This window comes from Diceros bicornis, chromosome 9 (assembly GCF_020826845.1).
Source record: "Diceros bicornis minor isolate mBicDic1 chromosome 9, mDicBic1.mat.cur, whole genome shotgun sequence".
Taxonomy (NCBI): Eukaryota; Metazoa; Chordata; class Mammalia; order Perissodactyla; family Rhinocerotidae; genus Diceros; species Diceros bicornis.
The window spans coordinates 28,036,183-28,048,812 of record NC_080748.1 but is presented as its reverse complement, the minus strand read 5'-3'; the positions used below and the strand labels follow the sequence as shown (position 1 = coordinate 28,048,812).

Sequence of the window (12,630 nt, the reverse complement as noted above, 5' to 3'; positions counted from 1 at the left end):
TCGAAGAGTGTACTACCTATGTTTTTTTCTAGAAGTTTCATAGTTTCAGGTCTTACATTCAAGTCTTTAATCCATTTGGAGTTAATTTTTGTGTATGGTGTAAGGTAAGGGTCTACTTTCATTTTTTTACATATGGCTCTCCAGTTTTCCCAGCACCATTTGTTGAAGAGATTTTCTTTTCCCCATTGTATGTTCTTGGCTCCTTTGTGAAAGATTAGCTGTCCATAGATGTGTGGGTTTATTTCTGGGCTTTCTATTCTATTCCATTGATCTGTGTGTCTGTTTTTGTGCCAGTACCATGCTATTTTGGTTACTATCGCTTTGTGGTATATTTTAAAATCAGGGAGTATGATACTTCCAGCTTTGTTCTTTTTTCTCAGGATTCCTTTAGCTATTCGGGGTCTTTTGTTGTTTCATATAAATTTTAGGATTCTTTGTTCTATTTCTGTGAAAAATGTTGTTGGAACTTTGATAGGGATTGCATTGAATCTATAGATTGCTTTAGGAAGTATGGACATCTTAACTATGTTAATTCTTCCAATCCAAGAGCACAGAATATCTTTCCATTTCTTTGTGTCTTCTTCAATTTCTTTCAGCAATGTTTTATAGTTTTCGGTGTACAGATCTTTCACCTGTTTGGTTAAGTTTATTCCTAGGTATTTTATTCTTTTTGTTGCAATTGTAAATGGGATTGTATTCTTAATTTCTCTTTCTGCTACTTCGTTGTTACTGTATAGAAATGCAACTGATTTTTGTATGTTGATTTTGTATCCTGCAACTTTACTGTATTCATTTATTACTTCTAAAAGTTTTCTGGTGGATTCTTTAGGGTTTTCTATAAATAAAATCATGTCATCTGCAAATAGTGAGTTTCACTTCTTCCTTTCCAATTTGGATCCCTTTTATTTCTTTCTCTTGCCTGATTGGTCTGGCTAGGACTTCCAGTGCTATGTTAAATAGGAGTGGTGACAGTGGGCATCCTTGTCTGGTCAATTTAATATCTTTAGTTACACTTTTTCCCTTTGATTTTTCACAACTATTTACACTTACTGTGGGATAGTGTCAGAATGCAGCTTCAGCTGTTCCCTGACCACAGGTTTTGTCATTGTTCAGCTTTTTTCAACAGTGGTTTTACCACTGTTTTTTTTCCTATCATTAAAAAAAAAATTTTGGAGATTAAAAAGGCAAGGCTTATCCAGTTAATGCTTCTTGGAAATACTGTTACTTAGGTCATTAAATATTTCTTCATTTTTAACCTGACTACAGTTTTTTAGACTGTTAGAACTATATGAGCATTCATTATTCATTCTGCAGTTTCCAAAAATTTTAAAAACAGCCAATCAAAAATATTGGGGAACATTCAACTTATGGATAACATATATGATGTTAAATTTTCCTTTGAACACTTCAAATGGATAATTTATGGGAAATTATATATTCTCTCATATTGCTATGTAAATCTCTAGAAAACATCACCAAATGAGCTAAAATTATGTCTGGGAATTAAGAATTCTCTCTTTTAATGTGACAAATTATATGCCTATGACTCTAATTAGAAATAATTTATAATGAAAATTGTGGTGTTCTGAGTATCTTTAAAAATGTATACATTAGAAGATAGCAGTCATAAACAAAGCTGTACCGGAAGCCTGAGAAGAAACAGCTACTTTGATTGGACATGAAATTTAGCAATAAATTTTCAGGAAACCATGTCAAATTGGGAAATTTACCAATTCTGTGATTTGCATCATCTGATGAAAAAACACAGATTCATTTGGAGTGACAAACCATTCCTGGCATTAAGTTATAGGAGCAACTTAGTACTCCTAAATAATGTCCCAACTGTACTTTTTTAGTAGTTTTTAAACATTTTTCATAAGGTAGTCAAGGTTTATTTTTAATAAGAGTCATTTCTACTTTAGGTTTGTATCCTTGTACAGAGGTCCATGTCATACATACAAAGTACAAAGACTTAATGAGTCAACATCCTATAAATTCTGTATTCAAGCCTGTAATGAAGCTGGGGAAGGTCCTCTCTCCCAAGAATATATTTTCACTACTCCAAAATCTGTCCCAGCTGCCTTGAAAGGTAAGTTATACATCTTCAAGTTATTTTCTTTAATAATAAATTAAGTTTAAATATATTTTCATAAAGTGCTTAATATACTGTTATTAAAATTTATCGCCCACTATGTGTCAAACATTTAAATTATAAGAAAGAAATTATATAGACAAGTACTTGGGAGTTTCACTCAGTAATAAAAGCTATTTTATCTGGCACATTGATACTCAGACAAGTACTGGTTTTTGTCACTGATCTTTTTAATAATCTAACATAAAAATACTAAGTTCAGTAAATAGGCTGGTTTTCTAATAGGGTCATTTGCTATTTCTTCTATTATTACTTAAAGAAAAAAATCACAAACTCTGGTTGTTTTGAGTTGTTGCTGTTTCATTCATTTGGATTTCAAAGAGACAACCAGGTCATCTGTTAAGCAAAACATAAATAAATTCTTAGTTAACTTAAATTTTTAAATCAAATTTACCACACACACATCCTTGTATATAGATATATTTTTAAAATTAATTTCAGAGGAGTTCTTATTTTAAAATGACCCTGGCAAGGATTACATTTTGTGCATTTAGCCAAAAACACTAAAATTCCTCACACTCGGAGGGCAGATCACAAAGACTTCTAGTACAGTGTCCTGGATCCTGTACTTGAATGTGTCATTTGTTAAGCAGATCCATAGTTAGCAGGACTGTTCTTGAGTAGTCTTTCTAATAATGTTGTTGGAGTTTCACTGAGTCATTTTTCTGTTCCCTCACCCGGTTTAGTGTCTCTTAGCCTTAAGAAGATTGCTAATTTTAACCCCTTGGTACCCCACTATTTATTGAGTGTGGCAGTCATATGTAGTCAAGCAACTAGGGGTATTTTTCAACTCATCTTCTTAGGAAATTTCTTAAATTATAAAATTTCATGTTCTAGTGATGTTCCTAGAAGTACTATAAATATTGTTTTAGAACTGCCATACTCCTCTATTGACTTTTTAGCTCAGTGAAAACAGTGTTTACTTTCACAGATCTTTTAGCCAGTCTGGCCATTGTAGCACCTGTAGATTGTATAGCCTAGAGATAACAAGAGTGCGCCATTGACCATTTCTCTGCAAATTTCAAAAATTCACTGATATTCATTTCAAGTTTATAATTGGGTTTTAAAGCTTTGTTGATTTTGATTAAAACAAGTGTCTGTGTAATGTACCAAGTTAAAAATCAAGTAGAGGAGATTTTATTTATATTTGTTCTCTATAGCCCCCAAAATAGAGAAAGTAAATGATCACATTTGTGAAATTACATGGGAGTGTTTACAGCCAATGAAAGGTGATCCAGTTATTTACAGTCTTCAAGTTATGATGGGAAAGGATTCAGAATTCAAACAGGTATGTGCCAACATATAATTCTGTGGGTATGTATTTTTACCTTGCTCATTTTTATGTATTTTCAATGCAAGATTTGACTATCTTTATCTTCCTAATTCAGAAACCTTTGTTCAGTACTTAACTATGTTCCAAAGATTAGTAACTACACAGTATCTTAGGATTCAAAATCATTTGGGTGTGAACTACACTTGAACAGATTATTCATTCATTTGACAAATATTTATTGAACTCTGTGCTAGGAACTCAGGATACAACACTGAACAAAAAATCTTTGCCTCCATGGAGCTTACATTCTAGTAGAAAAGGACATACTAAAAGCAAATAAACACATCAGTATATCACATGGTACATAGTGATATGCACAGTGGAGAAAAAATAAAACTGGGTAAAGAAATAAGGAGTACTGGAGGGAGGGACAGCTAGTGATATTTCATACAGGGCAGGCAGGTAACATTTGAACAGAGACCCAAAGGAAGTGAATATGAGGAGAAGAGTGTTCCAAGAAGAAGAAACAATAAGGGCAAAGGCCCTGAGGCAGGAGCATGCTTGTTAAATTTAGAACAACAAGGAGGTCAATATGGCTGGGGCAGTGTGAGCCAAGGGGACGAATAATAGATGAAGTCAGGTAGTTAATGATAGGGAATCTCTGAATGCGATGGAGATCAGGTAGGGCATTATAGGCCATACTGTGACTTTTACTCCATGTAAAATGAGAAGCCAGTGGAGGATTTTGACCAGAGTAGTCACGTGATCAGACACAAGGTCATTTTGGCTAGAGTGGGACTAAGGTAGAAGCAGAGACCATTAAGGAGACTTTTACAGTAATAGTAATAGTTGTAATTACAATGCAGTGTTGTAAGTATGACAATAGACACAATTATTATGGAAGCCTAGAGGAAGTATCACCTTCCCGAGAAATTTCAAAGATAGCTTCCGCCTAGCGGATGAATAGCAGTCAGATGAAGCAGAGAGCTGTCAGTGTTCGTTATAACTTTTATAGAGAAGATAAAGAAGTTTTTTTGCAACTCAAAAGCCTAATGTCTATAAGCATTTTATCTGAGTCTCCCTTTTGCCATCAACCTTCTTGATTTTGAGGGCTTTTAAGCTGGGTGGTTTTCATTTTAGTATCTTGTGTTTTCTTTTCCCACAAGAAAATCAATCATTCATCTGTTTTATTTCTGTCTTGTGCTTTTATAACTATTACTAATAGAATATTTTTTAATGTAGATGTAATTTTGTTCTTTTAAGTTTTGTTAAGTATGGAAGTGAAATTTTTTATTTATTTACTTTTTTTTTTTGGTGAGGAGGATTGGCCCTGAGCTAATATCTGTTGCCAATCTTCCTCTTTTTGCTGAGGCAGATTGTCCCTGAGCTAACATCCGTGCCAATCTTCCTCTACTTTGTATGTGGGATGCTGCCACAGCATGGCTTGATGAGCAGTATGTAGGTCTGTGCCTAGGATCCGAACCCACAAACCCTGGGCCACAGAAACAGAGCACACACAGTTAACCACTACACCACTGGGCCAGCCCCTGTGTAATTTCTTAACTGAAATTACAAAAGGCCCCAAAGAGTCAGTTTAAATTTGGCGTGTGATTGTTTTTCTTTATTAAGCCATCTGCAAATTGACATGATAATTAGATTTAAATATAATTTACAGATAAGCAGGTTTTCAAGAAGGAAGCAGAAATTAATATTAAAGAAAATGTAATCATATTACATGTTTAAAGGAAATAGGGACCCTATATTTGAGTAGTAAATGAATTTTAATAAACATATCACTGCATGAAACAGCAATGCTAATTCTAATTTAACTTTTTAAAAGCCAACTTAACCCTATCATCACTTTCACTTACTTTAGATTGTAAGCATGCTATAAAACTTAAAATACTGATTTCCTTAGAACTTCATCCTCTATATGCTCATCTGAAGCTCTTAAATGTTTATAAAATTTTTTGATTTATTGGCAAGTTATATTCCAAAAGTTTAAAGGTCACTTTTTGAGAGTTCAGTTTCATTCATGGAATTTAATATTTTACTTAAAATTTATTTGATATTCAACACACTTGTATTAAATACTATGTATAAAGAATTAATGGAGAGCTACATTTTAATAAGTTACTGTTCTGATCTCAAGAAAGTTGTTTAGAATTTAGCAAGCAGAAATTTTATAATCATGACATTTTACATAGCTAAACAAATAAAAGGTCATAATAAAGATAAAACCTACTTTATAAAAAGGAATGATATATTCCAGCTGGAGTTTGGAACGTTTTCCAAAAGCAGTGTCATTTAAGTGAGTCTTTTGAGGGGCTGGTGAGCTTGAGAAGAACCATGAACTCTCGAATGTGACTTGAGTGAGGCTCAAGAATGGAGTCTGTAGTGGAGGAGGCCAAGTCTTGGGTCTTTGTTCTATAACAGTAGGAACTGTTGATGTTTTTAACGAGGGGATTGTTTTTTATAAGTTGATGGTTGAGTTTCTAGGCTAGCCTGTAAAAACCTGTTTAACCTATAATGTTCCTAGGTTTGGGGATCTGGAAGCAAATTAGCCTGGCAGCAACAAGTACTTATGACCCTGGGCCAAACCTAGAAACAAATTCATTTCTTTGGATTCTTCCCTTTGTTCATCCCCTGTTTGATCAGTCACTGGCTTTTTTAACCAAACCTTTGCTGCCTTCTTGCTGCTCTTTGTCCTGTTCTGTAGCACTTTACCTAGATTTGCCCCATTCTCTCAAATTATGCTCTCCCTCTGACTCTTGCCTCCCTCTCTCATACACATCATAACTCATACACATCATAACTCTCATGTACACAGCATAGCTGACCTTATTGGCATTAGGAGAAAGACTCTTCATGGGGAAAATTCATACCAAGGTCAAGTGTCTGCTGGCTCTTTGATCCTCTCAGAAGTGTATATGTTATTGAAAACAAGTGCTTTTTAACCAAAATGGCCTTTCAAGTGTTACAAAGGTGAAGTGAAAATATTGAGGGACAGTAGAGCCACTTTCAAACCAGATCAACCCCACCTGGGAGTCTGTACCTAAGGCAACTCTTGTGTCAGAGCTCATTATGTTGCAAGTACCAGGAATACCAACTTGAACTAGCTTATAAGCTTATAAGTGTAAATCCTCTTAGGGAGAAGCCTGGAGGTAGGCAGGCTTCAGGATTGGTTGATTCAGAAGCTCAGTGAAGTAATCAGGGACATGGTTTCTCTCACAGTCTTCATTGGTTGCCCTTAGCCATGGGGAACTTACTCTTCCTCATTCACATTCAGGGAAAAGAAAGCACTTGGCTTAAAAGCCATCCCTGAACCACGGACTGTGCCAGGGCTTAAGCCAACCAGGGCCCACCTCTGGAGTTAAGAGTGAGGCCAGCTTCTCTTATTACATGGGTGAGGGAGAGTTTGACACCCCATCCAAAATCAGGGTACTGTTGGCAGTGTCAGAGAATGGGTGCTAGGACAGTAGCCTGTTGGAGTCTCTACAACTTCTTCCTTTCTTAAACTTCTGAACTTAGCTTCTCAGAAACAGTGCTCCTCACTCAGAGTGGCCTGCAGACCTAACAAACCTGAATGTCTGGAAATGGGACCCCCAATTCGGTTTTTAAGTTCCAAGAGGTGCTTATGCACAATAAATTTAAGAACTGCTCTAAAAGCTCCAAGTTCACTTAGAACTTCCTCAGCCATAATAGAGGGGAGGAATGGTAGAGACAAGAGCAGTCTGGTTATTTGTCTACATTCAGTTGTTTGGGAGAGTTTTTACTGTTCTCTTTGTGTATTGATCACTACAAAATAATTATTTGCAGTAGTATATTCATAAATTAAAGAAAGATCACATTATGTGATCATATGTGCAAAATTATATGACAACATATGCCTTAACGATATGTCATAATAATTCCTTTTAAATGTAATCAAATGCAAAATAAATCTTAAGGAAAGGCTCGAATAAGTCTGCACCCAGTCTAAAAGTAATGTATCACTGAAATCATTGTCTTACACTAACTACTATAAGTAATATATACTGTGCATGTTAGTCAGTGTAAAACCAGGTTGTGGTTATGTAATGTACATAGAAAGTAGAAATAGTTAAACAGAATTTGTTCCTCTGTAATAACAGCTTCAAAAATGGCTATCTTTGATAGTAAACATGTACACTTGTCCTTAAAAGATAACAAGGACTATTTTGAATCTTTATAAGTACTTGGTAGATTAATCTAGCCAACTAAATAGATCTTTAGAATGTGGATACAGAGATACATATGAACAGGTAAAATACTGGTTTCATTTTTATTGACTCCAATTCTACAATTGTTATTTTCTCTATGCTGTGATATTTTTACAAAGCTAAAATAAGGACAAATAGCAATTTATGAGACTCTAAACTTTCTTTAAAGGTTTTCCTGTAAAATTCTGTTTCCTGTAAAAAGTGTTGCTGTTGGCATACTACTTCAGAGTTCGTGGCCAGCTAGACATACACAAACTTCACAAGCTTAAAGTTAGTCTGTATTTCTCAATTAAAATACAAAATGAAAACAGTAATCTCTTACCTGCCATTCTCTTAACTGTAAATCTGCATTAATTAATATTTGCCACACTCTGCCTTTAAATGGATAGTTGATTGATAGCAAATATAAGGGGCTATTTTATTTTTTGTTTTGTTTTAATTATATATAATACTATCCATGAGCAATAGCTACAGGCCAAAAGAGCATGAATTACTAGAGTTCACTGACCCTTTTCTATTTATTAAGGTCACAACAATTTTAGCTTGCTACTATGAAATGGGGGATAGTGGAAATGGTGCTGTTCATTTTAATTCTTACTTCGCATTCTAAGACCTAACCCAGCTCATCTCAAGCTTTAAGACTTATTTTGAATAGCTTCACTTAGATATATAAACTTTTTAAAATTAGCTTTAGCAAGTTCATCTGTTTTCTTCACTCTGGTATCTACAGTTACCTGTAACACCTCCCTGTTTAGATATCCTCCTAACACCTAAAACACAAAATAGAAAACTTGATCTCATCATCTTCCCTCCCAACCTTTCCTCTCCAACTTCTTTCTCACTTCATCAGTGGCATAAACACTAACATCATTTTGATCCTCAAGCTTTAAACTCTTGGGAAAAAAAATTTTGTTTTTTGCCTGCCAACTCTTATTCAGATAAAAGTCATTTCTAAAAATGATCTATAAAAACCTTACCAAGGCCTCATAACCTTGTGCTTTTATACAGCAAGAGCCCCTGTCCTGCCAGTTCTCTCAATCCCTCACTCAGCCTTATGATCAGGATTCCTTAAACACTTTAAATATCACACATCTAAAGTGGCACCTGTGGAATTAAACCTAAATTTCCAACTAGTGTATGAACATATTCCTCTTCTCTGTAAAATCTCTTCACCTATCACCCTCATGCCATTTGTTGAGTTTTTTTGAGTTTTTTTTCCTAACCATATTACCATGCTCACTTGGAGACAAATGGAAAGTTTTTAAAGACAAAAATAAGTATCAGCCATTATATCCATAAGACAAATACGTATTTTTTATTTTTACTAAATTGGCTTCATTGTATGTGTACTGTTTCACGTGCTTTCTAATACAGCCTTCTGATTTACTTAAGTTAATCCTTTTACCATCGCCCAGAACATGAAGCATTTCTACATCCCCACTCCCTGAAACACTCATCTGCATCCTCAGAACTAATATATATTCACCATTTTCTTTAAAATTCATCTTAAGGCTTATTTCCTTCAATAAAAGTTTCTTTGTATGTCTTCTCAGCATCCACCGATACACGTTTTGATGTATACATAGTCAATAATTCACTAATTTAGTGGCTTTTTATTAAGTACCTATTATGTGCTGGATTCTGGAGACACAAAAATGAGACAGATCTTACCCTGCTCCTTCGAGAGCACACCAATATGTAAAAATTTAGATTTACAACACAGATACAATTGAGGTAGCTAAAGTTGCTTGAAAGAATGCTAGCCCAGGTTTTGGTTAATCTGACTTATAGCCCACCAACTGGGAAGTCACTATGAGGCTTGGTTTTCTTATTTATAGAATGAGGGGAGGGACGCATTTACAGAAATGATAGCTTCCATATACTGAGTATTCACTATATGCTGAGCACTGTGCTAAGTGTTTTGACAAGTGTTAGTTTATTTCATTATCATAACTAGCATACAAGATAACTACTGTTATGCCTGTTGTACTAAGGTAATTGGTCTAAGATCACAAGGAGCGTGAAGTGGTAGAGCAGAGCTTGGACCCAGAGGTGACCAGTTGTTTTTGTTTTTTTGTGAGGAAGATCAGCCCTGAGCTAACATCCATGGCAATCCTCCTCTTTTTGCTGAGGAAGACTGGCACTGAGCTAACATCCGTGCTGATCTTCCTCCACTTTATGTGGGATGCCGCCACAGCATGGCCTGACAAGCGGTGTGTCGGCGCACGCCCGGGATCTGAACCCCGGGCCGCCAGCAGTGGAGCATGCGCATTTAACTGCTACGCCACGGGGCCGGCCCCGGTGACCAGTTTTAATACATCTCCTCTTAAGCACTAGCACACTCTCTTGAAAATCCATGGAATTTCAGTCTTGTTATTTCCCTTCTAACGGATGGGCAGAGAAGTTGAGTTTTAAGATCCAATTCTGTGATTCTAAGTGATCTTTCCTCTTTAAAGTTTATAAAATGATTTACTATAGACACCAATATAAAGCTCCCCTTATTCATTCATTAATTGTTTATATGTTTGAAATTGTACAGAAACCAGTTATGCAAAGATATAATGGGGAAGCAAGATTAGACACTGTTCCTCCTTTCATGGAATGATTTCCAAGTTTGACTTCTTACATTTGAGGAAACCAGGGAAATGCCTATGGGCTGATTTTGCTCTCTAGCTACTTTGGGGGCACATTTTCACTCCTTAACTGGCCTATAAGTTCTGTGAAGGTAGATCTTACATCCTTACTTGTCAAATTTCTCCTGCCCTTGTACAGCAGACAGATAAGTTTTTTAATGGATAGGTATCTTTTAAATGTCATTTAAAAAATAAAAGCAGTGGCACTCACTAGCTTCCATGTCAAAAATAATTCTGAAAATAGCCAATTTTAACAGAGATTTTCTGCCCAGCCTTCACACATAATTCTTTTTCTAATATCTTATTCACAGATTTACAAAGGTCCCGACTCTTCATTCCGGTATTCAAGCCTTCAGCTGAACTGTGAGTATCGTTTCCGTGTGTGTGCTATTCGCCAGTGCCAAGACCCTGTGGGGCATCAGGACCTAGTAGGTCCCTACAGCACAACAGCGCTCTTCATCTCTCAGAGGACTGAACCACCAGCCAGCACCAACAGAGACACTGTGGAAAGCACGAGGACCCATCGGGCACTTAGTGATGAGCAGTGTGCAGCCGTCATCCTTGTGCTGTTTGCTTTCTTTTCCATTTTGATTGCCTTTATCATTCAGTACTTTGTAATCAAGTGAAAATATAACTTTATTTTTAATACTGTTACATTTTATTTTGTCACGTACTAAAATTATTTCTGTATTGCTTTTACAAAAACAGTGGAATTTAGCACTGGCATTGAAACTATAGTACATCATTTTTGCCATTTTCAGTGCTTATATTGTTAGGTAGAGGCTGGGCACCTTATTAGAATGCAAGCCACAGAAATAGCCATTTTGGGGGGTTTTTTTGGTTGAGGCTTTTTTTCTTTCCTTCCTTTTTTTTCTTTTTTGACATGCCTTCTTGTGAAACAAACTTTCTAAGAGGCAACAATGTATAATTGATATTTTCACCAGTCAGCATGAGTGTAACGGTGACAACCTGATCTATTTGTTTTAAAGATTATTACTTAGTAAAAAATTCAGAATGATTAAAATTTACACTAACATGCTATATAAAAATGTTAAAGTCTGATGCTGTGAAAGCAATCTAGTGCTGTATTTCTACCTCCTCATTTGTCTTAATTATTTGGTAAGGGGGATTATGATGAATAACTGGAGGGGCTTAGCAAACAAAAACTGGATGAAAGAATACGCATGAAAAAAAAACTTCTTATTTGATAAATGTGGAGTTCTTCATTACAAGTATATATTCATGAATTCACAGATAAGTCACTTAAAGAAAGCACAGACAGTTTACTTGGCCTAAAAATATTTTAATGTTTACTCAAAAAGCACCTCTTCAGGTCTTGAGAACATGGAAAAGAACCAGAGGGCTTTTAGATAGTTACTTTTTAAAAGTAATTATAATCAACTCTGAATTTCAAACCTATTTAATTGGCTTTTTGAACCTTTGAACTATATGTATGTGTATAAGGACATGCACGTATGTATATAGCGTATATGTAAACTATACATACCAGTGTAGAAATATATATATACACACATACACGCACTCACTCCATCTATCTGGTATAGGCTAATTTTGAAAGAACTCCCATAAGTTTTGCTGCTTCTCCCATAACTACTGCCATCACCATCAGAATTCATAATCAAACCTAACCTTTTTGTTTGGGGCACCAAATCCGAAGACAAAATTAATTTGCACCAGTAAACTTCAAGCTGCTTTCTTTCTTGAAAAACTAATGTTTAATGTAATGTCTGTTAGGATCCTGTTCCAAGTTGTTGATTGCATGTGGTTAATGTTGCATTAGAGCACTTTGCAATTGCATAATTCATAAATGTTTTGTGAGCTTGCATTTGTGAGTTATTGGATGATCAGATTGAATCTTGTCAAGTATCACATTGTACATCTTGCATAGATGTTGATGACTGCCAGTAATAATACAGTTTGTAATGAAACTATCTAAAATTCTTGTTTTATCACATCTGTTATCTGTAAAACACTTGTAACTAGCCTTTTTATTTATTATTTGAATTTTAGGATAGTGAATCACTAATTTTTAGTTGCTGAGGTTAGCATTTTAGTGATTACTAAGCATTTCTGTCAGTCTTTGAAAAAAGGACATGTTTTGTACTTTGAAGATCTCTGAAGAATTTCTCTTATATTAGAATGGGCATGTATTGTAATTGTTCTGTGTCAAATGATCCGTGCTGTAGAAAAAACATTAACCTTTGTTCAAAAAAGAAATGGATAAACTTGGCCTTTCCAAGTGGTAAGAATGATCTGTCACTATAATATACTGTATGTTTACATTTTATTTAAATTTAATCTCTTATGTAT

General features: G+C 35.2%; 1 protein-coding gene across 2 annotated transcripts in view; it reads left to right on the top strand.

Annotated features, from left to right (window-relative positions):
* The window catches only part of FNDC3A (fibronectin type III domain containing 3A), a 179,991-nt gene extending 169,038 nt beyond the window's left edge, over positions 1–10,953 (top strand). For both annotated transcript variants that reach the window (XM_058548159.1, XM_058548160.1), the window contains 3 exons: positions 1,923–2,089; positions 3,313–3,440; positions 10,611–10,953. In XM_058548159.1, coding sequence (XP_058404142.1) covers positions 1,923–2,089; positions 3,313–3,440; positions 10,611–10,925 — 610 coding nt within the window. In that variant the 3' untranslated portion in view covers positions 10,926–10,953. The remainder of the gene's footprint in view (positions 1–1,922; positions 2,090–3,312; positions 3,441–10,610) is intronic.
* The last annotated feature ends 1,677 nt before the right edge of the window (positions 10,954–12,630 follow it).